The sequence below is a fragment of the Heterocephalus glaber genome, unplaced genomic scaffold (genome assembly GCF_053883595.1).
Source record: "Heterocephalus glaber isolate CG9 unplaced genomic scaffold, H.glaber_assembly_v1.0 deba00001428, whole genome shotgun sequence".
Taxonomy (NCBI): Eukaryota; Metazoa; Chordata; class Mammalia; order Rodentia; family Bathyergidae; genus Heterocephalus; species Heterocephalus glaber.
The window spans coordinates 20,434,263-20,461,455 of NW_028258293.1; the positions used below are offsets into that span (position 1 = coordinate 20,434,263).

At 41.6% G+C, this 27,193-nt stretch overlaps 2 protein-coding genes across 19 annotated transcripts in view; one reads left to right on the top strand and one right to left on the bottom strand.

Moving 5' to 3' along the window:
- Positions 1–1,722: 1,722 nt before the first annotated feature.
- Positions 1,723–21,150, bottom strand: Wee1 (WEE1 G2 checkpoint kinase). Of its 8 annotated transcripts, none has more exons than XM_021263783.2 (12): positions 20,311–21,150; positions 18,805–19,007; positions 18,276–18,336; positions 17,912–18,084; positions 16,696–16,817; positions 13,034–13,180; positions 10,951–11,046; positions 10,072–10,157; positions 8,949–9,119; positions 8,722–8,867; positions 6,848–6,936; positions 1,842–2,044 (listed from the first exon to the last, which is right to left on the bottom strand). In XM_021263783.2, exons 1-12 carry the CDS (start codon positions 20,857–20,859, stop codon positions 2,028–2,030), a joined length of 1,860 nt encoding a protein of 619 aa, XP_021119442.1. In that variant the 5' UTR covers positions 20,860–21,150; the 3' UTR covers positions 1,842–2,027. The 8 variants fall into 8 exon arrangements, with proteins under 8 accessions (XP_087067821.1, XP_087067823.1, XP_087067824.1 ...); XM_087211696.1 differs by lacking the exon at positions 1,842–2,044 and adding an exon at positions 4,757–4,782; XM_087211695.1 differs by lacking the exon at positions 6,848–6,936 and having other exon boundaries at positions 1,723–2,044.
- LOC106009942 (uncharacterized) overlaps positions 19,528–27,193 on the top strand; it is a 132,164-nt gene continuing 124,498 nt past the window's right edge. For 3 of the 11 annotated variants that reach the window (XR_015451453.1, XM_087211709.1, XM_087211712.1), the window contains exon 1: positions 21,151–27,122. The gene's annotated coding sequence lies outside the window, so the exon portion shown is untranslated. Of the gene's footprint in view, positions 19,848–21,147; positions 27,123–27,193 lie in introns of those variants that run through there. The other 8 variants (XR_015451455.1, XM_087211706.1, XM_087211707.1 and 5 more) reach the window with 7 other exon arrangements.

The window sequence follows — 27,193 nt, forward strand, 5'->3', positions numbered from 1 at the left end:
ATCTTTACAAGGCACGTGACTTGCCCAGTTGTATTGATACATATGTTAATAATTTTTTCTTTTTTATTTATTTTTTTTCTCCCTTTCTTTTTTTTCTTTCCAGTACCTGGGATCGAACCTTGCGCTTGCCAGGAAGGCACAGTGCCACTGAGCTACATCCCTGGCTCTCTTCCTTTCTTTGAGCTACGTCCCCGGGTCTTTTTTTTGAGACAGGGTTTTACTGAGTCAACAAGTTACCCAGGCTGGACTCAAACTTGTGATTCTCCCACCCCAGCCTCCCAGAGTGCCGGGATGAAGTTATGCAGAGATACCCTGCATAACTTCAACTGTTTTTTTTTTTTGGTACCGGGGATGGAACTCAGGTCCTTGCACTTTCGAGGTAGGCAGCGGAACCACTGAGCTAAATCCCCAGCACCCCCTTCAACTATTTTTAAAGTTTCTTTTTTATTACAGAATAAAGCCTCTGTTTAAAATACAGAAAGTTTGAGAAGAAAAAAGGAGATATATCCCATAATCTCAGCATTCAAATGACAGACATTGTTACCCTTCTGTTCTTTTGTTGAATGCCTTAAAAGGACCCACAATTACAATTTTGCTCATATTCTCACTTTATTGTTAACACATACATTTCTCAAAGCCATAAAAACTCCTTTAAACATTGCTCTAACTAGCTACATGTAGTATATTCTGAAAGATTTTTAACCACTTCCTTCAGAAGGAAAGAAGGCAGCAGAGTGACAGGGTATCCTGCCACACATGTGCAGCTGTCCTCAGTGCTGGGACTCAATCCTGACTTCAAAGAGCCCCTCTTGCTGAGTTCCCCTACCCCACTTCCTGCATTCCCCAGAACACTTCCAAACTTGTCTCATCCGCATTCATTCCTTCTCTGCTCCAAGCCCAGAGGGCTTGCTTTGCATTAGGGTATGCTTCAGATCAGCAGGTCTGAATCTTGACACTAACCTGGGAAATTTATATATAAAATGGGATCTCCCCCCGCCCCCCGCCCCGAGTTCTTATAAAGATTGTCCTTACAACTGTAGAACACTTTGCACAGTGATAATAAATGACATCAAACACAATTCTAGAGTCCCATGTAGCTCTAGCCTTCTCCTCTTCCCCCTTCTTCAGCCATGTTTCTCAGAAATGATACCTACTTGATGTTTCCATTTGCAGCCTCCTGTATATCCCAATCCATGGCCAGCTGGCTCCCCACTCCCCAGTTGGTCCCTCAGTTCTGTCCTAATGAACCATAGTACGTAGGGCCTCCTCTGATCTGAGTACTTTCTAATCCTTCCTGTGTTCTCACAGGTAATCAGTTTCTCCTTCAAACTTCTCTCTTGGTGTCCACGAGATTCCTGGTTTTCCTAATTTTTACATTGCTCCACCTTACTCTCCTTTGTTCTTGAATTAGCATTTGTGTTCAACTTTTATGCTGGAAGAAGCACAATTTCTTTGCAGAGAGATCTGAGTTGGAACTTTGGTTCTGTTCTCACTAACCCTAAGTTGTTGAACCCACTTGAGTCTCCATCTCACCTCACAAGGGCGATTCCTCTCCTGGACAATAATCCTACACCAAGTTGTTGTATACTGAACCTGCATTTTTCCATTGGCCTAATGGATAAGTAGGCATAAATTGAAAATCCAGGCCTGGAAATCAGCTTTATACCCTAAGAATGTTGGAACTCAAAACAAGTATATGCTCTGGCCGGGGATTTAGCTCATTTGTTTCACCGCCTGCTATGCAAGCGCAAGGACCAGAGTTCGATCCCCAGTACCAAAAAAAAAAAAAAAAGAAAGAAAGAATATAAAAACAAGTATATACTCTTTAAAATTTTTATTGACCACATAAAAAGAAACAATATGAACTATGATATAAATTATCCTTTGAGATATTTTTCTTCCAGGGGCGGACTGACCAAAGTTTCTTAGACTCTTAGTTGAATGCAGTTTGGACAAGGCATGCCGTCTTCTCCTGGTAAATCTTCCTAGAGCATAGGTATTTTTCCTTTCCAGACCTCTGAACTGTATTAAAAAGCAGGGATATCTGCCACAAAGGAAAAAAAAAAAAAAGTTCAATGATGTTTAGGTGAGTGCCTCTCAAAGTTTCTGGAAGTGAAATGTTGGGAGACAATTTCAATGATATCTTACTCTCCCATTTTTATAAAAATCTACTTAGCTGAGCTGAGAAACTTCCCTAACAATAAAACTAGGTTTGCAAGAGTAACTTCAAGATCTAGTCACTCTGTAATATCAGTTTGTGGTGCTTTTTAGTTATATAAATGCCTTTAGAAATACTAAATGAAGCAGTTACTTCTTCCAAATTCCTAGTTTCAGGTTTATGAGTTTCACAATATCCATAATATTTCTAAAATGTTTGATCCATCCTTTGTTGATTGCTTTAAATGCCTTCATTCTTTCTTTCTTTTTTTCTTTTTTTTTTTTGGTACTGGGATTGAACTCGGGACCTTGCTCGAGGCAGGCACCTGAACCACTGAGCTAAATCCCCAGCCCTAAATGCCTTCAAAGAGTTCACAAATAAAGCTGGGCATGGTGCGGAAGCCTGTAATCCTGGTGCTGGGGAGGTTGAGACAGGAGGATTGCAAGTTTGAGGTCAGCTTGGGCAATTTAGTGAGACCCTTTCTAAAAATAAAGAGAGGGGAGCCAGGCATGGTGGCATATGCCTGTAATCCCAGCTTTTTGGGAGGTTAAGGCAGGAGGAGTCCAAGATCAAGCCTAGCCTGGGCAATTTAGCAAGACCCTGTCTAAAAATAAAATAAAAATGGCTAGAGATGTAGCTCAATGCAAAGGCCCTAGGTTGAATCTCCAATACTGGAAAAAAAAAAATTTTCCCCAACATATAAAGATGCCTTAGGGCTGGGGTTTTAGCTAAGTGGTGCTGCCACCTGCCTCGAAAGCGCAAGGTCCTGAGTTTGATCCCTGGTACCAAAAAAAAAATGTCTTAAGGATGAAACAACTTATTTCATCTGTTAACTAGTCAGGGAGATGATTTGTAGACGTGAATTGGGGAGGAAGAAAAATGTGTCAGAATGCTGCTGCTTAAGAATTAGGAGACAGGGCCAGGGAGTTAGCTCAGTGGCGTTGCACCTGCCTCGCAAATGCAAGGTCCTGAGTTTGATCCCCCAGTACAGGAAAAAAAAAAAAAGAAAGAATTAGGAGACAAACTGGGAATGGTTGTGCATGCCTGCAATCCAAGCACTCTGGGAAGCTGAAGTAGGAACATTACAAGTTTGAATCCAGCCAGAGCAAATGAGACCCTGTCTTAAAAATAAGGGGTACTGGGCCAAGGATTTAGCTCAGTGGTTTCGCCGACTGCTGCACAAGCGCAAGGACCTGAGTTCAATCCGCGGTACCAAAAAAAAAAAAAAAAAAGAGGTACTGGGGATGTAGCTCAATGCAAAGACCCTGGATTCAATCCCCAACACAGCAGGAGAAAAAAATCAGACATCCTGAAGCCCTGAAATTATTACCCAAACCTAGCTGTTAATTTCTTTACCTCTGGAACAAGGGAATGAAAGTCAAAAGCTTGAGAACTGGCTGTTCAAAAGATATTACTTCAAAGGATTATTCCTTCAGAATTCATGGCAAGATTAAGTCAGGTTTTAATGTTAAATGTAACATATAATTCCTCCTACTCAAATGCTTTTAACTTTTCTTAAGTCATCTTTCAAAAAAAGTATGTTTTTGTCAACGGTAAAACACCTAACAGTAACAAACCTCTGCATTTTAAGATTTTTTTCAAAAATTATTCAATACATCGATCGATACTAGCACTTGTATTTCTCCAAACGGATGTTATGGTAACAAGCTCTCATTCTGTTAAAAAAACAAAAACTATTCGAAGTTCAATGTTCCCATTTAATGAAATCTCCAGCCACCCTGGATCTTCTCCAACCTATTATCGTTATCTTCCTAAGACACTTATGGTACTTGGAACTATTACTTTGCCTTGCCTGATCCTTCCAAAACAGCACTTACATTTTACATCATTATATATTTACACAGGTCTCCTCTACCTCAACTTCCTAGTGAACAAAGACTATCTCATACTGGTCTTCAGCCTACCAATTACCACACAGAAGGCCAGAAAGTATCTCATGTTGAATATGGGCCAATTCTGTCAGCTTTCAGATGGCTTAAGAATTCTGTCTTTGAACACCAAATACCAACTTTTTTTTCTCCTTAATGTAACAATCTGAACATTTTACTACAAATCTTAATGAAAAAACCTGAATTTTTCTTTGAAGCTAGTGCACTGGAAAAATTTACCTTAGTGAGAACAATCACATCTGATATCGATTACCATACTTCTCTACACTCTGTCCTTAATAGCTATAGAAATATGTAAGTTACTCACTCCACCCATCCAGTATTTTATGGTTTCTTTCACCAATATCCACAACAGCCTTTAATATAATTTACCTGTCTGCACAAGTTTCTCACATCTTAAAGAAAAAAGAATGGCTTAAATAATCAAGATTGTTAGAAATATTGACAGCAAGCTGGATGCAGTGGCACACTCTGGGAGGCTATGAGAGGATGACAAGTTTAAGGCAAGTTGGGGTAACTTTGTGAGACCCTGTCTCAGTGTGAAGGCCCTAGGTTCAATCCTCAGTACCATTACCACCACCAAAAAAACAAAGCAGAAACAGAGCCTAATAAAGAGTCTGATGATATCTATGATCAAAGCCCAATGGTCCTGCAACATCTACCATCTCCATACTCGTCTTCCCTACTCAAAAGTCTTCACTGGTTACTCTGGTTCTGTAAGGAAAAAAAAAAAAACAACTATCACTTCAATCTCTACTCTGCTCTTAAAAGCCAACCTAGTATTGTGAATTAAAACCTTCCCTTTTTTGGGGGGGAGGGGTACCAGGACTCGAACTCAGGACCTTGTGCTTGGGAGGCAGGCGGCAGCACCACTGAGCTAGATCCCCAGCCCCTTGGTTTTGAGACAAGGTCTTGCCATGTAGTTCAGGTTGCCCTTGAACTCACAATGTAGCCCAGGCCAGCCTCAAACTCGAGGCAATCCTCCTGCCTCAGCCTCCCAAGTGCTGGGATTGCAGGCGTGTGCCACTATACCCAGGTTAAAACCCTCATCATTTTACAGTTCTGTGACTCAGTCCAAATTAGAAAGTCATGAATTACATCTACCTTATTCATTTAATAGATGTAACATATATTTAATAACCAATTTAAAATACATCTCTAGCAAAACAAATGTATAATATGCAATGTAATATAGAAATGTTTTTAATGATAAAATCATACAAAGATGATAAACTTTTCTTTTTCCTTTGTTTTTTCGAGACAGTGTTTCTTGCTCTGTAGAGCTCAGGCTGGCCCCACACTCAACAATCCTTCTACTTTGACCTCCTGAGTGCTGGGATTATAGGAGTGTGCACTACCACACATAGCTGACAAATACTTTCAAAAACCCCAAAATCTAAAATCTAAAGCCCATCATTAAATAGCCAGAAAGTTTTGTACTTCATTAAACATATACATTACACTCTGTAGTTTATAATGTAGTGAACACAAAGTAGTAGAAAAGAGGTACCACAAGAGTTAGACAGTTAAGGTAAGCTCAGAGTGACTTTTAATATGCCAATCAAGGTTAATAAGACACAAGTCAAACAGACAAGTGCAAACATGTTTTAGGCCAAAATTGAGAAAACAAAAAGACACAATTTTTTTTTTTTTTGCAAAATATATTAGCCAGTATTATCAGTCAAATGGCTAATAACAGATAAAATATATTTTGAAAAACCTGCAACAGTCAGAAGTCATTCTGGCATTTCAAACAGCTATGTACAGTATTACCAAGATCAGTTTACATAAAAAAATAATGAAGAGAAATCAGGCAAAACATTTAAAAACAGACTAACCATACAATCAAGTACAAAACTTGGGAGGAAGGGACATTTTTAAAAAAGAGTCAAGGAAGGACATTATCAGAAAATTACAAAACCAGTAATAATTATACTACATTAATACAGCATTCCAAAGGGGGGAAGAGGTGCATTTTTTCAATGCACTAGCCTCAAAGAGTTCAAAGAGGAAAAAAAGGCAAATAGCTGCTTTTCATCAAGAGCAGCTATGTATTTCACATAATTGTTTCAAAAGATAGCCTATTAACAATGATGATTGTTTAATGCTACAATTTTACAGCAAAGACAAAACTAAAATAGCAGCAAATTCACAAGGCAATACTTCCACAGAATTATCATTCTATGGTTCATGCAATGCCTACAAAGTGCTCCCAGTTGGATATACAAGTACAATTCACAATTTTTAAAAAATTTAAAAAAGTATAGGATCGACATACAAGTACATCAGAGGCTGAGTAGTATTGAGTTTTTTTTAGCATTTCCCCTTTTTGAAGGGAGAATATGTTTTTAATAATAAAGCCCTTCAGTCCTTTATACAGGTCACTACAAAGAAAGACACCTTTTATTTCAATGCAACAACAAACAAACTGAAAGCAGCACACCACCACAGTGGTTAACCCTGCAAAGGCTTGGTGTAACATCTAACAGTGACTGACATCCTACAAAAGACAGACTGGAAAGACCAGACAAAGCCTGATACAGCAATGGTCAAAATACAGCTTTCAACTGTAATTCACAAATAAAAATCCTAAAAGGTACTTCAGTAAAACTACTGAGACCAATCAAGAAATTAATTGCAAAGTAGATCTAGCAGTGATTTCAACCTAGCTTCCTCTTGTCACAGTTTTTTGGGGTATGTGAGAAATGAGTAGTTCAGTATATAGTAAGGCTGACAGAGCGGTTCATTTTCTTTCCAATAAGTCGAGAGGTTCTATTACTCTGGGTGGTAGATCTAGTGGCCATCCTGTCAGTGAAGAGTGCTCTTTCCTCAGCTGCAGCTTTGGCCATCTGAGCCTTCTTGAGTTCTCTAAGAACATGAAAATATGAAAATTTTTTACTCACTATTATTAATAAAAGGCCAAACACAAAATGTATTATCAATTGAGAGATATTCACATTACTATTCTAAGATCCAACTGAGGAAAGGAAAAATACAACCTAAAATTTTAGCTGCTAATCAACTTAAATTTGTAAGAGGGCCAGGGATTTAGCTTAGTGGTACTGCTGCCTGTCTTGCAAGCTCAAGGTCCCTAGTCCGATCCCCAGCAACAAAAAAAAAAAAAAAAAAAAAAAAGAAAGAAAAATAAAATTGTAAGTATTTTATTCTGTGCTTTTATAATAAAATTATCACATAAACTTTAATACAAGGAGACAGGTAATAAAGATGTGGACCGGGGATTTAGCTCAGTGGTTTCGCCACCTGCCTCGCAAGCGCAAGGACCCGAGTTTGATTCCTGGTACCAAAAAAAAAAGATGTTAGTACAGGTAATGACTCTGGGTCTTAAAAAATGGTTTCAGGGCCAGGGAGTTAGCTCAGTGGTTTTGCCACCAGCTGTGCAAGCACAAGGACCCGAGTTCGATCACCAGTACCAAAAAAACAAACAAAATAAATGGTTTCAAATAAAACTAATTTAGGGCCAGGGATTTAGCTCAGTGGTTCCAGCGCCTGTCACACAAGCACAAGGTCCCGAGTTCAATCCCTAGTACCAAAAACAAAGAAAAAATAAATAAATAAAATAAAATTAATTTACATAGGAGATGAAAGTAAATCTCCATATTTGTATAAACCATAGTGGAGATCAAACTAGTAACATATAAACCCTTTATTGGCAAAGTTCTTATAATTTAAATATTAAATCTGAATATTGAATATCAAATCAAAAGATAGGAATAAACTAATCAGAAATGTGTTCTGTGATTAATAATACTCTCCAATATTCCTCCCCCACTTTTTTTGTTGGTACTGGGGATTGAATCCAGGGAAACTAACTACCATTAAGATATGTCCTCCAGTCTTTTCAAATTTATTTTTCATTTTGAAACAGTGTCTCACCGAGTTGCCTACACAGGACTTGAATTTACTCATCCTGTCTCAGGATCCTCAGTACTAGAACTATAGGTATGTGCCACCATCCCTGGCTTAGTCTTTTTTTTTTTTGGTACCCGGGATTGAACTCGGGTCCTTAAGCTTTCGAGACAGGCGGTGGAACCACTGAGCTAAATCCCCGGCCCTCCTGGCTTAGTCTTAACATTTTTTGTTGTTGTTGTTTTTTGTTCTTTTTTTGGTACCGGGGATCAAACTCAGGACCTTGCCCTTGCAAGGCAAGCGGCAGCACCACTGAGCTAAATCCCCAGCCTTAGACTTAACATTTCCAAAGATTGTAATTTCTTTTTTTTTTGAGGCATGGGGGATTGAACTCAGGACCTTGTGCCTGCAAGGCAGGTGTGGCTCCACTGAGCTAAATCCTCAGCAAAGACTATAATTTCAAAGTTTAATAACAACACAAACTTAATAGTTCAAATACTAATTTAAGACAAAAGTCTCTAAACTTTATCATGTAATAACACATCAAACTACCAAAACCTCTGTTAACAAAAAGCTTTAAATGGTGTCATTAAAATTGGAGAAACAAACGGGGTATGGTGGCACATGCCTTTAATTGCAGCACGAGAGGCTGAGGCAGGAGAATCGCTGAGTTTGAGGCCAGCCTGAGCTCCACAGCAAGACCCTGTCTCATAAAAAACTTTAAAAATAAAATTTGAGAATGAATGAGAAAGTAAAAACAAACCCAAAAGAAAAGCCCTCACTTACTTCTGCAAAAGTGAATTTTTGAACTTTTCAGCATTCAATTCTATTCGTAATTGTTCTGCACTCTTTCTAGATGCAGACAACAATACTGAATGCTTTACCAGTGCCTTTGCTGAAGGTCTCCTCTCTGGATCTGGATGAATCATAACCTTAGAGAAATAAAATTGAAGGTATAATTTCATAAAATATTGAACAGTGTCGATAAAGTGCTTTAGATATAAAATGCTCACTTTTAGCAACTCTGTAAATTCCTGGGAAAGCACTTGTGGAATCCGAGGTAATCTACCCTGTCTGATTTCATGCCATTGGTCTCCATTTCTGGGAAGAGGTTCAGCACCAGCAGCACAAACAACTGTGAGGGCAAGGGCAAAAATATCCGCTTTCGGTAGGTGGGTGTAATTCTGAAAAAGGTTTTAAAAACTTTTTAAAAAAGAGAATGTAAAAATGGTCAAAACAAAAGATGACAATTCAGTGATGATTTAGGTGAGAAATGAAACTAAATTTAAACATTCAATGCCACATTTAAGGACCCATTCAGAGAACAAGCTGCTGAATTTAGATAGAGGTCTTTATTTTTTAAATTACAAAGTAAACACTTGGGGCAAGGGGACTCTATATATCTCTAAAAGTAGATGCTTCCTCTTAAACTCCTATCCCTCTAGAGATTCGTATGCAAACACAAAACATGCCTGTAAGAGCTCACCAAGTTATAAATACACATATATGTAACAAAGCATAGATGTGAACAAAGAGTTCCAATACTTTATATTGTTGCTTATTCTTATTTCAAAACTTAGTTCTGAAACACTGTCATAATCTTTGAGACCATATGCCATAATTTAATCATCTTACTAGTAAGTATAATGTTCCCAATTTGTTTGTATGTAAATATTTCTACAAGACTTATAGAAGTGAAAATTCTGAGTCAGAGTATTTAATTTAAAATATTGATAGATTTTGATATTTTGATCTCCAAAAGCGCTCAATTTTAAAGTTCCATTAGTAGTATTTGGAACTTCTCTTTAAGTACAATGGCATTACAAATCTTTGCCTTCACACTTTTGTTAAATTGTAATACTCTCGGGGCCAGGGATTTAGTTCAGTGGTTCGGGCGCCTGCCTCAAAAGCGCAAGGTCCCAAGTTTGATCCCTGGTACCAAAATAAATAAAAAAATTGTAATTCTCTCAGGTGATGGTTTAGAATTATTACTTCTATGCCACTAGTTATTAAATTAATATATTTGAATATATATTCTATCAACTGACAAATGGTACAAAGAAAAAAGTAATACTCTCTTTCATAGTGGTCTGCTCTTACCCTAAGAAAAAAATATTACTAAAGAAGAACAATTACCTCCTGTAAAACTTCATTTGCAAGAAAACGACTATCACCTTCTTCAACTTGTGGACTAGAGATTCTTGTTACATGCCCAAGATCACCTAGAAGTATTGAAAAAGTACAGTCAAGAATTAAAACCAGGCTATCATGGCTTTCCTCATGATAGCCTGCCCCGCTTTTTCCAGTGTGTTCATTTATCTTGCTTTTTCCTCTTTTACTCAGCCCAAGCTCACTCTACAGAACCAGTTTCTCCCTACTCTTCACTTTTACTTTTTCAAACAAACTTTGCTACTGCCAAAAAGAAAGAAAACCAAAGCCAGGGGCCAGGTATATAGCTTAGCAGTGCACCAACTGCCTGGTGCAAGTCCCTGAGTTTGATGCCAGGTGTAGCAACACACACTTGTATTCCATCATTTGGAAGACTGAAGCAGGAGGATCACCGCACATTCGAGGCTGGCCTGGATTACATAGTTAGTTCAAGACCAGTCTGAACTTCACAGTGAAACTGTCTCAAAAAACAACAGTAACAAAAAAGTATTAAAACCAGCCAAGTGTTGTGATACACACATGTAGTCCCAACATTTAGGTAGGCTGAGACAAGAGGATTCCAAGTTGAGTCCAGGCTGGGCAATTTAGTGAGACTCTATCTCAAAAAAACAAAAACAAACAAACAAAACTAAAAGAGCTAAGAGGTAGCTCAGTGGTAGTGTGTCCCAGTACCACAAAAAGAAAACAAAGGCTTGAAATGTAGCTCTGTAGCAGAACACTTGCCTACCATGCATAAGACCCTAGATTCAACTCCCAGTACAGAATCAATCAAAATAGCCTCTTTCTTAAGTTTATTTTCCTCTTTCTTAATTTTAACAGACTATTCTGATTATCTTTCTTTCTTACCTATTTTAAATATAACTCTGTTGGATACCCAGTCATCCTCATCTCCTTCTTCAGAGGCAGCATTCGGGATTGAAGTTCGAGATATGAAAATATTACCTGTTAAATAATTAAGTTACATAAGCCAAACTAACAATAGTATTAACTATAGTTCATAAAGTCAAATATCAAAATCATCCAGGGAGCCAGGCGTGGTGGCGCACACCTGTAATCCCAGCACTCGGGAGGCTGAGGAGGATGGCTGTGAGTTCGTGGCCAGCCTGGGCTACATAGTGAGTTCAGGGCCAGCCTAAACTACAAAGGGAGACCCTACCTCAAAAGATCAAAAGAAAAAAAAAATCATCCAGAAAGTCTTTCTAAATACAGCTTCTCAAGCTCTACCTCAAACTCAATTAAAGTAAGAATCTCAAGGGATGAGGACTAGGCTGTATTTACTGAGAATACATTCTCTACATGTGGTGCGTTACTAATTTAGAAAAAATCTATACCTAACTTAATTAAAATAAGGACTATAGGGCCGGGAATTTAGCTCATTGATTTCACCACCTGCTGCACAAGCGCAAGGACCGAGTTCAATGCCCAGTACCAAAAAAAAAAAAAAAAAAAAAAGAATATAAAATTACTTAAATTCCCATGAATCAAAACAACAAACCCTGTAAAATCCAACTAGAAAATACCTAGCATAGGGCCAGGGATTTAGCTCAGTGGTTCTACTGCCTGCCTCACAAGTACAATGTCCCAAATCTGATCCCCAGTACCAAAAACAAAACACCAAACCTAGCCTAAAATGTTTAGTAAAAATCTATAGATCCTTAGTTACAACTACCAATTGACAGGAAATACAGTGGGGAAGGGACAAGCTAAATGATACAACAAAAATCCAGAAAAAAGACATCTTGTAAACAAGTCTATCACTTTGGGGTGGGGTGGTACTGTGGATCAAACTCCGGACCTTGCGCTTGTGAGGCAGGGGCCGGAACCACTGAGCTAAATCCCCAGCCCCTATCATTTTTAATAAGTAGGGGAAGCCAGGTGTGGTGGCACATGGCTGTACTCCTAGCACTACAGAGGCTGAAGAAGACTGCAAGTTTGAGCCTAGTCTGGGCAATTTAGAGTAGAGATGTGGCAAGACACTGTCCCAAAATTTTAAAAAATAAAAATTTAAAATAGTACTGGGTGCGGTGCTGTGCACCTGTAATCCCAGCACTCAGGAGGTTGAGGCAGGAGGATCACCCCAAGTTCAAGACCAGCCTGAATTACAAAGCAAGACCCTGTCCCCGCCCCCCCAAAAAAAGGCCTGGAGATAGCTCAGTGTGAAGGCCCTGGGTTCAAACCCCAGTTACTAACACACACACACACACACGCACACACACGCACGCACACGCACGCACGCACGCACACACACGCATGCGCACCCACCCACACATGCGCAAAGGAGGGGAAGAATGAAACCTATTAAAGATGGATCAAACCAGCCAGGCATGGTGGCACACTCCTGTAATCCCAGCACTTGACAGGATGCGGCAGGAGGACCAATGTGAATTCCGGGCCAGCCTGAACTACATAGCAAGAACGTGCGTGTGCGTACGTGTGTGTGTGTGTGTCTCCAAAAAAGATGGTTCTAGCCAGATGCAATGCGTGGGCCTGGAACAGACTCAAATCAAAGACTTGGGTCAACAAGAGAAAATTTTAACATGGTCTAGTTTAACAGTGAGGTTTTAAACACAGATTTGCAGTCTCCCTATCAGAGTCCTACTTTAGGACTATTTAGATGGTATAAAATACAGCAAGTTTTCCAGCTTTTATTGATTATATCAAATTTTTCTGGCAAGTAAGACAAGTGAAAGTCATAAAACAATACCGGTGAGTCAAAAACTTTTTAAAATTAACAATGAAGGGCTGGAGATTTAGCTCAGTGGTGCCGCCGCCTGCCTCGTAAGCGCAAGGTCCCGAGTTCGATCGCTGGTACCAAAATAAATAAATAAATAAATAAAATTAACAATGAAAAAACTTATTTTGTTATAATGAGGTGATTTAATTCTCTATAACCCCAAAGAACATAGGTCAGAGGATTTTTAATACTTACTAGGTTTTATATCCATGTGAACCAAAGACATTGAATGAATATATCTTAAACCTCGGCCAACTTGCAGAAGGAGATCCTTCAATTCTACTTCTTTAAAGTAACTCATGATTCTGTAGTTTTCACTTATAGCATCAGCTAAACTTCCACCTGACAAAAATAGCAAAAATTAATTTTCTTGTTTCTGGAAGACTTACTCTTCTTTCTTCCCTCTTTATTGAATGATCCTCAGCTTAACAAAGAAAGTGAAAATTTACAGGACCTCTCCTTTCAGCCTGTTTGTGAAATCAAATTTTTATTTATTCTTTTCATAGGTTGTATACTCATATGGCTAGAATTACAATTTAAAATCTCTCTCACCCTTATACCCCAATAACTTACCTAGTTCACTTTCCCAGAAAACAGTACACCAATATTATCAGTTTCTTATGCATTCTTTGTGTGTGTGTGTGTGTGTGTGTGTGTGTGTGTGTGTGTGTGTGTGTTGCTGAAGACTGAATCCAAGGCCTTTGCACTGAGCTACATCCTCAGCTAGCTGGCCTCAAACTCATGTTCCACCTGCTGCAGACTCCCAAGCGCTGGAATTTCAGGTGTGTATCACCATACTCATCCTTCTTATGTATTCCTTTCAAATGACTTTTTTCTTTTTTGATTTTGAGACAAGGTCTCGCTATGTAGTTCAGACTAGCCTTAAACTCACTATGTAGCCTAGGCTGGCCGCAAACTCACAGAAATCGTACTGCCTCAGTCTCCCACGTGCTGGGATTACAGGTTTACATTACCATGCCCAGCTTAAAGTGAGTAGCTTTCAACTCTGCTCTACCAGCCAGACATAGTGGCACATAGTGAGTTCAAGGCCAGCAAGAACTACATGGCAAGACCCTGTCTCAAACACAAAAAACAATAAACTCTGTTCTACCATGCCCTCTGCCATGATGTCTTCCTTACCACAGGTCCAGAAACACTGAACCCAGAGAACCACAGACTGAAATCGCCGATAACCATGAGCCAAAATAAATCTCCCCTCGTTTAAATTGCTTTTCTCAGGTATTTTATTTACAGTGATGGAAAGCTAACATTAATAACATATGTTCACTATCTTTAAGTATATCATTGTATACCAAAATACAAAGAAAAATACAAAAAAAGGAGAAAAATCCCAGTGTATAATTGAATGGTAATGCAATAACCATTCTCTATTTAATGGGACATTTATATTTTATTTCCAATCCTTTTTTTTTTCCCCTTTTTCAATCCCCCCCTTTTCTTTCTTTTTTGGTTTTTTATGACAGTCTTGATATATAGTCCAGGCTGGCCTCAAACTCATGATGATCCTCTTGCCTCAGCCTCCCAAGTGCTGGGATTACAGGCACATACAACCATCCCTGGCTCCTTCCAAGCTTTTATTATTGTATTATATGGCCTAACAGATACCCTTATTCATCAGTTACTTCACATGCCTCATGTATCTGCTAAAACCAAAGTTGCTGGGTAAAAGAGAATATCCATTTGTAATATATGTGTCCATGACACACACAAATACATTATCCCCCACATATGTCCATTATCAACATATGAAAATCTCTCCCTACACCCTTAATAATAGTGTCTATGGGGCCAGGGATTTAGCTCAGAGGTTCAGCTGCCTGCCTCACAAGCGCAAGGTCCCAGTTTGATCCCTGGTGCCAAAAAAACCCAAAAAACCTATGTAAAACAAACTAGCTACAATACTGTTTATTGAACACTGATAGTGCTTTCAAGTGTACTGAAATAATAACAATGAGTTTAAGACTGAGAAATTGATCTTTTACTTCTGTTTTGTCTATTACAAATATGGAGAACCTAATACCCTACCTATACTTTTATCACAAGCTATTTGATTGCTAGTATTGATATTTAAGGAAAAATAATAAATCCTTATTATTTCAAGTGCCTGCTAAACTCTAAATGCTCTAATATTCCTATGAGATAAACAATTAAAAATAATATAGAAAGATGTAGGTACGTAATAATAACAGATTCCTAGAAGGATCAGAATTCAGACCAGGAGTTTATTAAGGTTTAATGGAAAAGGAAGGACTTGGAGAAACTGAAAGCTACACAAGGAAGTCTAAAGTTGATCCTACACATGCTTGTACTATTTCAATGTGGGGAAAGAGAAAAGTGAGCAGCCCAGCTAGAAAATTAAGAGCACAATTTACTTAACAGAGAAAGGATGGATTCTAACTGTAAAGTAGGTTGGATAGATGGGGGATGAAAGATTTCAGAATGCTGTGAGGAAATGGCTAAATAAAGGTCAATGGAGAGTCACTGTCCTTTATGAGTAACCAACACTGGTATTAGAAGCACAAAATTAAATGGAGCCAGGCATGGTGGTGCATGCTTGTAATCCCAACTACTCAGGAGGCTAAGGCAAGAGCACTACAAGTTCAAGGCCACCCAGTAGGCAAGTTAACCAGGCTTTGTTTCAAAATAAAATTTTAAAAGGGCCACGATGTCTCTTAGTGTGGACTATTTTGCCAGCATGCACAAAGCCCTGGGTTCAATACCCAGTACTGCCCCTCCCCCACCAAAAAGGAAAAGTAAGGCTAGATGCAGCAAGAATGAGAATGCATTAAGCAAACATCTATCCTATGATTTGAATGTATCCTTCAAAGTTCATGCGTGGGAAATTTAACCCTCAATACAATACTGGGAGATGGAGCCTAACAACAAAAGGCTATGAGGGATCCACCTTCAAAAATAAGATTATTTATCATATGAATCAATATGTTTAAAAAAAATTTTTAAAAAGGCAAGTTTAGGTTTTTCTTGGCCTTTAACTTTTCACCAGGGAATGATGTAGCATGAAGGCTCTATCAAGGTAGCAATGACATGCTCTTGGAAGTCCCAACCTCCAAAACTAAGCCAAACAAATTTCTGTTCATTAAAAATTAGCCAATCTGAGATGTTACTTTATAACAGCAGAAAGGGCTGGGGATTTAGCTCAGTGGTTCTGCCACCTGCCTCGAAAGCGCAAGGACCCGAGTTTGGTCCCTGTTACCAAAAAAAATCCTAATCTATAGCAGCAGAAAACAGACTTAAAATAATCTTTTTTTTTTTGGTATGGGGGCTCAAACTGGGGACTTTGCGCTTTCAAGGCAGGTGGCGGAACCACTGAGCTAAATCCCCAGCCCCTTTTTTTGCTTATTTCTTGAAACAGGATCTCAATATAGTTCAGGCTGGCCACGAATTCATGGCAATCTTCCTGCCTCAGCCTCCCAAGTGCTGGAATTATAGGCGTGTGCCACCACACCTGGCTGACTTAGACAATCTTAACTACTATGTGTCCCACACTATGCTAGGTGCTAGGGACACCAGAATACACATATGAGAGACATCATCCTCAGGAAGCTCAGCATAATTTGTATACCAACCATATAAACAGTATACAAAATTCTACCACTGAGGTACGTACAAGGTGCTTCAGAAGGGACACGGATTTCAACCATTTGCACCTGTAATTCACATTAGATCTCTGATCTTTGAATTTGTAAGAGATAGAGACAAGAGCTAGAGAGACAGAAAGAGAGAGCAGAGAAGCATAGAAAATTTTGAGATAATGTTACTTTGTTGCTCATTTTCTGAAGCTCACAAGTTTATAAGAGAACCTTTATACTACTCACCATTACAATACTCATTCTGTATAAGCATATGATCATCTTCTGCCCAGGCAGAGAAATATCGAACCACATGAGAATGCTGTCCAAGCACTGCATGAGCATATACTTCTCTCAAAGCATTCTGCCTAAGAAAAATGAGATTAACAGAATGATAAATGATTTTTACTCAAGAATAAGCTAAATTGGTTGGGGCCGGAGATTTAGCTCAGTGGTTCTGCCGCTTGCCTCACAAGGCAAGGTTCCGAGTTGGATCCCCAGTACCAAGAAAAAAAAAGAATAAGCTAAATGAATTTATTCAAAACCTCATAAAATATACTTTACTTTGATAACTATCATTTCTTTTTTTTGTTTGTTTGTTTGTTTTTTTGGTACCGGGGATCAAACTTGGGTCTTTGCGCTTGCATAGCAGACGGCGAAACCACTGAGCTAAATCCCCGGCCCTGATAACTATCATTACGCTGCACAGCCATTTGCTTAAGAGAGGGGTTAAGATCCATACAAGAGTTTTCCAAAGGCTTCCATTAAAGACTGTCAGGAAGTGCCAGGCACAGTGGCACAGACCTGTAATCCTAGCACTCCGGAGGCCGAAGCAGGATCGCTGCAAGTTCTGGGCCAGCCTGGACTATACTGTGAGTTTAAGAACAATCTTGACTATACAGTGAGATCCTGTCTCAAAAACAAAGACCTCCTCGCAAGAGCAAGGACCCAAGTTCGATCCCCGGTACAAAAAAACCCAAAAAAACAAAAAACAAAGACCTTCAGGGCCGGGGATTTAGCTCAGTGGTGTTGCCGCTTGCCTCGCTAGCACAAGGTCTTGAGTTCGATCCCTGGTACAAAAAAAAAAAAAAAAAAAAAAAAGGGCCTTCAAGAAAGAAGAGAGCATGTTGACCCTAGGATTTAGGAACGATTAAACTGCATTTTCCTATAAATTCACGGATGCTGACCAAAACTTTAAGTGAGGCTCTAAAATCAGACTATTCATATTATTTATCAAGCAGAATTAAAAAATCCTAACCCATCAATAAAAAATTAAATTCAGTTTGATCATCTAAAACCTTAATGTTTTTGTTTTGCTTTTGGTACAGGGGATGGAACTCAGGATCTTACACTTGCCAGGCTGGAGCTGTGCCAATGAGCTACATCCCTGGCCCTTAAAACCTTAATGTTTGTAATGCTATAGGAGAAAAAAAAGTAATAGCCAAAAATGTTTAATACATACTCATCAACAGAACCAGCCAATGGCTTTTTTGATCGCTTAATGGCATAAATGCATCCATCCAGCCTCTTCACACACTTAAATACAGAACCAAATTCTCCAGAGCCAATTTTCTCCAGTTCATGAAATTCTGTTGTATACCGTGACTTCATATTGCTTTCAGTAATTGTAATTCTCTGCAATAAAAAGAGTATCCATATGCAATACAAAGACATGAAGATGATGCTTTTGCTACAGTGACAGCTCTATGTATAAAACTTAAAAATCACTGTACCTTATATGTCAGTGTTTATTTAACATGTATGTATTAGAATTTGTTAGGAAGTAGAAAACCAAATTTCACAAATAATTTAAAAAAGCTATTTACTTTAGCAGGTCTTGTTTCATCTTCAAATTCATAATCACTGACTTCCATGTCTTCACAGGAACTGAAAAAACAGCACACATTTTTTCATCAATATATCTAACAACTACATCAACTCCTGGTCCAAAACTGTTAAGTCTGCAATGCAATGAAATGGAATTTTAATGGAGAAAGATAAAAGCATTTAATTCTATAAATCAAAAGATTCAGTCCAGTGGATGAAAAAGTCCTTGTGGCGATATGCTCGCTAACCAGAAGTCAATACCACCACACATCAAAATTAAAGCCTTTCTAAACCAACTCTGCCTGTTTCATTTCTGACACCAAATTCCCTAGGATCTAGGTTTTTTTAAATTCCTTCCTTTCTCACACCACCCCTTTCCTACAACTGATTATTTCCCACTTATCTCCTGAGAAGAAAAAAAATTTCCAAGTACAAACAACCATGTCATTCAGTAGAAGCTAAATTTTGGAAAGTATACCAAACCAATCTCAAGGCATTGTGGAAACAAAACTATTATACATTACTTACTCATTCCAATACGCTCTCTTTCTTCCACGACACTGTCCTGAGGAATGAAGTAACACAGAATCCGGGGTAAAAGGATTGATATTCACTTGAGGAGTCTGTCGTATGCCATACTCTCTTTTTCCTGATTTTTCTGTGTCCATGAAAAGAGAACCCCGGAGTTTAACAGATCTGGAATCAATTCCTCGAGCTTTGGAAAGCAAACTCTAAAGAAGGAAAAATAAAAATTTTAGGATCCAAGTCTTACAGAGTCAGGCTTCTCCATCTAACCTTCAACAGGCCTTTTAAGTGGCTAAATGTGCAAGTCAAAACAACACAAGGGCTAGCAGTAGGTCCTAGGTTGGATCAAAAAACCCCTCAAAATCCAGCACTCAAGTCTTTGTTATATTTCACGCAAAATACATAAAGAATGGTTAATTTAAAAAAAAAAAAAAGAATGGTTAATTTAGGAGGTGGAGGCTGAGGCTAAAGGCTACCTTTCTGAAAAAGACAGCAAAGTAAAATAGGTCTCTAGCCCTAAAAAGAATATTTACGCTGACTAAAACGAAGGGCATTTTAGTACTGTAGCTCAAAGTTAAGCTCTTTCAAACACCTAAAAATAGAGAACAGTCCCATAAAAGCTCCCCTTCCCCCTCCAAACAGTGCTCAGAAAGCCACCTCGGCAGGACTCCTCCCCTGGCTCCCAGAGCGAGCTTGCCCTGGGCCAGTCTGCTAAAGAACAGCAATGCGGCAAAGCCCAGCCTCCAGGCTAGTGACTAACACTCTGCAATCACTAGGGTCTCGCCTGTAAAGGCCCATTTCTTACTTTAACCTTACAAATTCGATGCTTGTCTTATCTCGGAAGCGTCCATTCTTAACGACCTGTGACTTCTCAAAAGTTTTAGAAGCCTGATCTGCATTGGCCATTTTGACGCACAAATGCTCAACACCTACTTAAGACAAGCGATCAACAAACAGCTCGAGGTTCCTCATCTTCACTCGTCGCCAACCCAACTTGGGTTCTGCAAACGCGGACAGAAGCACTACGACCAACACTACGACCCAAGGTAGCTTAAGCACTACGTGCAGTTACTTCTGAGTCTTTAGGATTCTAAGTGCGGGGAAGGCCAGCCTGACTCCCAAGCGGGAGCGCAGCCTCTCCCTCCACACCGAAAACTTTCCCTTGAGACCGCAGAACACGAACGATAAACGCAGGGACATTATTTTCTTTTTAAACAAACACCTTCTGCGCCGGACCGCCCAAATTACAGGCCCGATAGTCCCGTTTCAAAGGCACCATCTGGCCCGGGAGTGTCAGGTGGCCCGGGCTGCACCGCTCCAGCATCCTCGCCCCGCGCCGCACTCGGGGAGGCCCCGACGGCCCCGGGCGCGGCTCCCCCGCCACCTGGATGGCGCCAGTCACCCCTTTGTAAGGCGAAGACGTTCCAGACGAACCCATTGTTCGGTTACATAATCTTAACGGACGACCGCTGGGCAGGGCCAGAAGGGGGGCGCGGCCAGGGGACTCACCTTGGGCGTATGCGGGGTGTCGAAGAGCCGCAGCTTGCGGAAGGTCTTGTGAGGCGGGGTGCCCGGCTGCTCCGGCCGCGGCGAGCAGGGCCCCTCGCCCGCCCGCCCGCTGCAGCGCACTGGAGAAAAGGCGCTGCCCAGGAAGTAGGCGGCCGCCGGCGACTTGACCGGCGAGGACGAGCCGAAGCCCTCCTCCTCCCACGAGTCGCCCTCGGCGCCGCCGCCCGCCGCATCCGCGTCGGCGCCCGGGCTGGCGCCCTCCAGCAGCATGTCCTCCTCCAGCTCCCGGGGGCTGCCGGGCGCCGGGCCGGGCGAGCGGCGGCGCTCGGGCCCGGGCTCCGCGGAGCTCCGCGCCGGAGGCAGCGGTGAGTCCGGCTCCTGGAAGGCCGAGTCCTCGCCGGTGCTGTGGCCGCTGCCCTCCTCCTCCTCTTCCTCCTCCTCCTCTTCCTCACAGTCGCTGCACGGCGAGAAGATCAGCTTCTGCCGCAAGCTGCAGGCGGCCCCGGCGCGGCGGGAAGGCGGCGGCTGCTGCCGGCTGAGAAAGCTCATGTTGGAGCTGGGGCCGCGGCCGGCGGCGGCCCACGGAGTCCAGGTCGCGGTCTGCCCAGGGGGCGGGTCAGCCACGTGCGGCTGGGCGCGTCGGGCCGCTGGGGCTCCGGGCCTGCGCAGGGGCGGCGGCGGCGGCTCCGGGAACGCTCTGGGCTGCGGGCGACCGCGGCGGCGGGGGCGCGGACTCTCCAGCTGGACGGCCCAGGCGCTGAGGTTGGGGCTCTTCAGGTCCAGCCGCAAGTTCGGGCTCCGCGGCTTCCCGCGACCGTTAACCACGTGAGGGCCCAGCCCACCAATCCCCGCCCAGCTCGGGGTTTGAAAAAAAAAGGAGGGCGCGACTTAGCCCGCGGAGGAGGGGCCGGCTACGCGATTTTGGCGCGAAACCGCCGGCTCCGCCCTCCGCTCGCCGTTCGGCCAGGCCTGGGCGGGGCGGCGCCGCTGGGAGAAGCGAGCAGGCTCGCCTTGGGTGGATCAGCCGGGGAAGACCTACTCGCCGTTCCACCGGTTCCCTGGAGTCTGAAACGGGGCGGGAGGCCGAGGGACGCCTCTGGGTCTCTGTGGGCCGGAAGCGGCGGGGGACCGCGTGGCTCCCCGGCGCTGTCTGCTGCCGCCCCCAACCGGCCGGCCCCCGGGGCGCTGTGGGCGTGGCCGCCCGGTCACGTTTCCCAGTCGAGGTCTGGGCGAAGTGGGGACCCAGTGTCAGGACGTCCTAGTTTCCTCCTTTGGTGACTCAGCGGCCGATGTGTCCTCCCCGAGGCGAGCCCCGGCGTCCTCTCTAGATCTCGGTGAACAGAAGCGGTACCAGGACCAATTGCCCGCCTCGCCGCCGCGGTGTTTTGTGTCTGTTCGCCAGCGCCCGCCCCTGTGTTGGCAAAACCCGGTGGCCCTGTTTGCAAAGTGCAGCTTGGGAGAAAAACCCTCCTCGCCCGGTCAAACCGTGATTGAATTGTCTCTTGTTACACATACAAGTTTCCACTTATTTTTCCGCGATGAATATTCTTCCTTCTCCGTGTTTTGTATTCCTTAGGACACCTTACTGGAGAGTGAGATTTTACCGGGTCAAAGGATTTAAGCTATCAAACTGCTCTCCAGAAAGACAATTTGCATTCTCTAATTTGCATTAAATTACAGCATACTTTTTGTGAATTCTGGATGTCAGAGAGTACGTATTTAATATTTATTAATATGAGGGCCGGAGACTTAGCTCAGTGGTTCCGGTGCCTGTCTCGCAAGCACAAAGTCCTGAGTTCGATCCCCGGTACCAAAAAAAAAAAAAAAACAACTTTAAAAAAAAATTTACTAATATGGATTTGATTCACATTACTGGACAGTAGTCATGGTTTAATGGCCATTTGCATTTATTTGTTTCCTTTGTGGTAGCACTTTGTGCTCATTAACTGCTAGGTTGGTGGTGTGTTGGCACCTTTCAAAGGCTAAAGTCAAGCCGGATTTTTTTTTTAAGCTGGATTTTTTTAATGAAAACACCATTTAGTACTCCACACCGTGGGAAGAATTTTCTCACATCACAAATGATGATACAGTGAAGGGTCAGACATTTGCTAGATGACGTAAAACTTGTCTTTTTGTATGGTAACGTAAATTCCAGCGAACCGGAACTCTACACGTGGCCATTTAAGGAGAGGCTTTCTCTGACCCACAGTGGCCAAAGCCAGAGTGGTTGCTAGCACCCTCCTGCTAACACTTCCCCCTTCTGTCACTTATGATGACAGAGCTCTTTGATATGGACAGTTAACATTTTCTCAATTTTATTTATTATTTATTTATTTTGGTACCTGGGATCGAACTGCGGTCCTTGGGCTTGCAGGGCAGGCACGGTGCCACTGAGCTAAATCCCCAGCCCAATTTTCTCAATTTTAAGTGTAAATAACCTTAGGAAATTGCTGTTTTTTATTAATCTGTAAAATGAGTTGTATATAAAGTGTGCCTTCTAGGTAATGGGAACTTTAAAGTCCCTTAGATTCCTTTCCCTAGCTAGACTTCTGCTCCAGAGTCCCTCCTTTTTAAGGATTCTGTGTACCCTATTATTAATCATGCAACCTCACCACCCCCAACACTCACAACATTCAGTCTTTCGCAACTTCCTGCTCTATTGCCTTAACCGGTTTATATCTGTCTCAATGTTGTTTGTTACTATCTCTTTCTAGAAAAATTAGGTAGATCCCTCAGGGTAGGGACCTTCTCTATCTTGTTTAATTGCAGTGTTTTGATGTGGCTTAGGTATTCCTTATCTTATGTCTGATAACAAAAGAAAACCTTACTTAAAATGTTTGATGGTTTGCTTCTTAAATTGGCAGGTTTGCGAATAAGCTTGTCATTTTAAGATTTTGAACAGAAAATTACTATTCGGTTCAAGTTTGTAAAGCTTAACAAGTGTTACACTTATTTTTTTCTCTTTGACCTTTTTCTTTCAGTCATTCAAATAATAAAAATTTAAATGCTACAAAAGTGTCCCACCTACCCCTTCAATCCCCAGCAGATTCCTCTTCCTGGAAATACACACTCTTAACAGTGTTTGTTTTGTTAGCTCCTACTTTTCCACCTTTCTGCTTCCCTAAACTGGGAGGTCCTCAAAGTACGCCAGGCCAAAAGGGCCTGAATTCCACCTGGAAGGAAGAGTTCTTGGTCCACAGTCCCCAGCACTTTGAATTCTTGGTACCCAGATCCTCACACAGAATGGGAGAGGTATTTCCCAGCAGATGTATAGGATGACTGGAAAAGCAGTAATTTTTAAAAAGTTAAAAACAATCTGGATGTGGTGACACACACTCTGGGAGGCTGAGGCAGGAGGATGGAAAGTTCAAGGGGGAGCCCAGGCAACTTAGTGACTTGGGGAGACAGTGTCTCAAAATAAAAGAATGGTCGGGGATGTAGCTCAGTATGAAGCCCGGGTTCGGTTCCTAGTACCACCAAATAAAAAGTTGAAAAGACTCAGTGGTAGGGGCTGGGGATAAAGCTTAGTAAGAGTGATTACTTAACATTCTGGAGAACCTGACTTCGCATGTACAGGCATACGCGCACATACACACCCCTGCCAGGAACACCATTACTTTGCTTGTTTGGCTTCCTTCCTGCCTATGGCTGCTGGAAACCCATTTTGTCTTCAGAGCTCCGGTGATCAGCAGACCCTGAGAAGGTGCTTAATAAATGTTTCCGGAATAATTCTAGAAAAATCCAGTCATCTTTAAAACAGAAGTACCAAAATAAATAAGAAATCTAGGCCCTGCCTCCTCCAACTAAGTACATGGCAGGCATGATGTTACGGTTAATAACAGCTACATCCTAACTGAAATCTGAAGTGACTGTTCTGCTTTTTTAAACTCCATGCTTCTCTGAGAACAGCACACACTGTACTGGAAAGAGAAGTCACACCCACCTGCCCCGAGACAGACTTCTGGCTGCTCTCCATACCCATGTTGTTTCCATTTGTAATGTTGCTAAGCAATTTTTGCAGACTCCACATGCTTGTGGTACTTGTAAGAACTGAGTAAAAATCTTGCTTCTGGCTGTGGAGAGAACAAACTTAACTTGTTTGTCCTCTTTGGACCCATGACTTAGCAAGTAAGGAAAAAGGCTTTAAAGTTATTGTCAGACTATTCACCTTCCTTGGCTGCAGTGTAAACAAGATTCTGGCCCTGAAGATTTACAACCGAAATTCCTAAATCACCTTGTATACATAGTACAGGGATATTGCGCATATTCCTACTATTACAGGCTTTGCTCTCTGAACAAAATCCTTCAGAACTAAGAACTGAGGTTTCTCAGTGATATAGAGAGTCTATAGCAATGTTTCATAAGACTAGTGGGGCTTTACTGATAGCCAAATCTTTTTTAGTTTTTGCTTTTGATCCAGGAGAAGTAATCAGTTCATCTCTAAAGGGCCTCAGCTAATAGATTTTTAATTTTTAAAAAATGGGTTAATCCACATGGGTTAAATCTCAGATTTTCACTTAAAAAAAGAATATGCTTATATATGTAAAATGTACCAATAAAAGAATTTAAGGAAAAAAAAAAAAGAAAACGCTACAAAAGTTCCACTGTTACTTGGGCATAGTGGCACACACCTGTAATCCCAGCACTCAGGAGGCTGAAGCAGGAAGATCATTTCAAGGCCAGCCTGGGCTACATAGTGGTTGGAGGCCAGGCTGAATCAGAAACCAAGACCCTATCTCAAAAGAAGCTTTTAAAAAAGTTCAACTGTCTTTCTTCATCTTCCTTGTTATCTCTACCTTTCCCCTCTGCTTGTTCTCTCAACAAACCTCAATTTACAATTAACCCAGCTGCAACTGTTACCAACTGCCAGCTGGGGCAGGCATCCAGGACTCAGGGTAAAATGAGTAACTCCTAGCACTGCTCCTGTTTGACTTCTCAGGTATAGATTAGATTTCTCTAACGTTGTGGCTTGCCTTAATACCCTCTGATGGATGTGGTCCGTTCATCACACATTGATCAGCTCATGCTGAGTGCGGTGTAAACAAATCCAATTCTTCCTTAGTTGTTCAGCACGTTAGACATCAGGTGAGCGTTTTCTCTCACAGATAGTGTTCAATAAATGATATAAGTGTGCTTTTGATTATAGCAAGGCTGTTTAAGAATAATCTGAGGCTGGGGATTTAGCTCAGTGGTTCTGGCACCTGCCTCACAAGCGGAAGTTCCTGAGTTCGATCTCCGGTAACCCCCCCCAAAAAGAATAATCTGTACTTTAAAAAAAAAAATCTACTTTTGGTTTTGTTTTGAGACAGTCTTGCTTTCAGGCTGGCCTTGACTCGCTATTGTAGTCCAGGCTAGCTTCAGACTTAAGGTTTTAAAATCAATAAATACAATGTGTGACTTCTGGTGTCCTCAAAATAAGTTTCCTTGATATGGATAGATAGTTGAGTTGTGCACAGTCAGGTAAAATAATCAAATAAGAGCAGTGCTTGGCACAGTGAGATAAAATCCCAGCATTGTGGGAGACTGAGATGAGAGGATGGACATTCAGACCCAGCCTAGACAACCTAGTGACTGAGACCCTGTCCCACAATTGAAAAAAAAAAAAAAAGGAGGGCAGCTAGGGATGTAGTTCATTGCAAAGACCATGGGTTCAATCTCCAGTAGAAATCAATCAATCACCAAGAATTTAACTCAGTGGTTCTGCCGCCTGCCTCAAAAGCAGAAGGACCTGAGTTCAATTCCCGGTACCAAAAAAAAAAAAAATTCAATCAATCAATCAGGACCAGACTTGATGGTGCACACCTATAATCCCAGCACTCGGAAGGCTGCAGTAGGAGGACTGTGGCAAATTCAAGGCCAGCCTCAACTATATAGTGAGACCCTGTCTCAAAAAATAAACCAATAGGTCCAGGGATTTAGCTCAGTGGTTCCGACGCCTGCCTCACAAGTGCAAGGTCCCAAGTTCAATCCCCAGTACCAAAGAAGAAAAAAAGAAGCCCTCGTGCCTCCTTCCAATTAGTAGCTCTCAGCCTTAGGATCTCTTTTTTTTTTTCTCTTTTTCCCAGAATGGGGGTTCAAACTCAGGACCTTGTGCTTACAAGGCAGGCACATTACCACTGAGCTAAATCCCTGGCCCCAAGGATCTCATCTCAAAGACAGGAGTCTATTGCAGTCAGTCAGGCAATGATACCAACTGCAAGACCTTTCTCAAGAGAAAATACTGCTGACATCACTCCTAGGTAATAGGGGAGTTCTCAACCAACCAATTTCAAATCTATCACTTGGGGCAGGGGATTTAGCTCAGTGGTTCCACTGCCTGCCTCAAAAGCGGAAAGTCCCAAATTCAATCCCTAGTACCAAAAAAACAAAAACAAAAATAAAATCTATCACTCCCTGAAGCAGAGAGCAGCAAAACATTATGGTTCCTTCCTATTGGCTATTTTATAACTCCTTTCTATTGGGATTGAATCATGTAGTCCCATTTTCTCCAATATTTCCTTTTTTCTATACAGAGGCACAAAGGGCCACTTTCCTCTGTACTTTAAATGAGTTGCAATAACTAAAAAGGTCACTTTACAGAAATGTCCTACACAAAAGGAATCATGAGTGCCCAAGAGAATCTAGACACTGAAAACACATTGGAGGTCATTGATTAACTGCCTCTCCCTTGGGGTTGTGACATACACAGGAAATGACCTGGACGGCCAAGAGGACCGGCTGCAACTGCTAGTTGTTTGCTGGCCACATTGTGATTATTTGAACCAGCTTTGTTGAGATTACTGCAGCACAAAAGCTGTGATGACTCTTCTCCAGTGAGTCAAGGGGCCCTAAGGGAAGGGAGGAAAGACAGACAGCCCATGCTGGTCTTGTTAGCAGCAGGAGC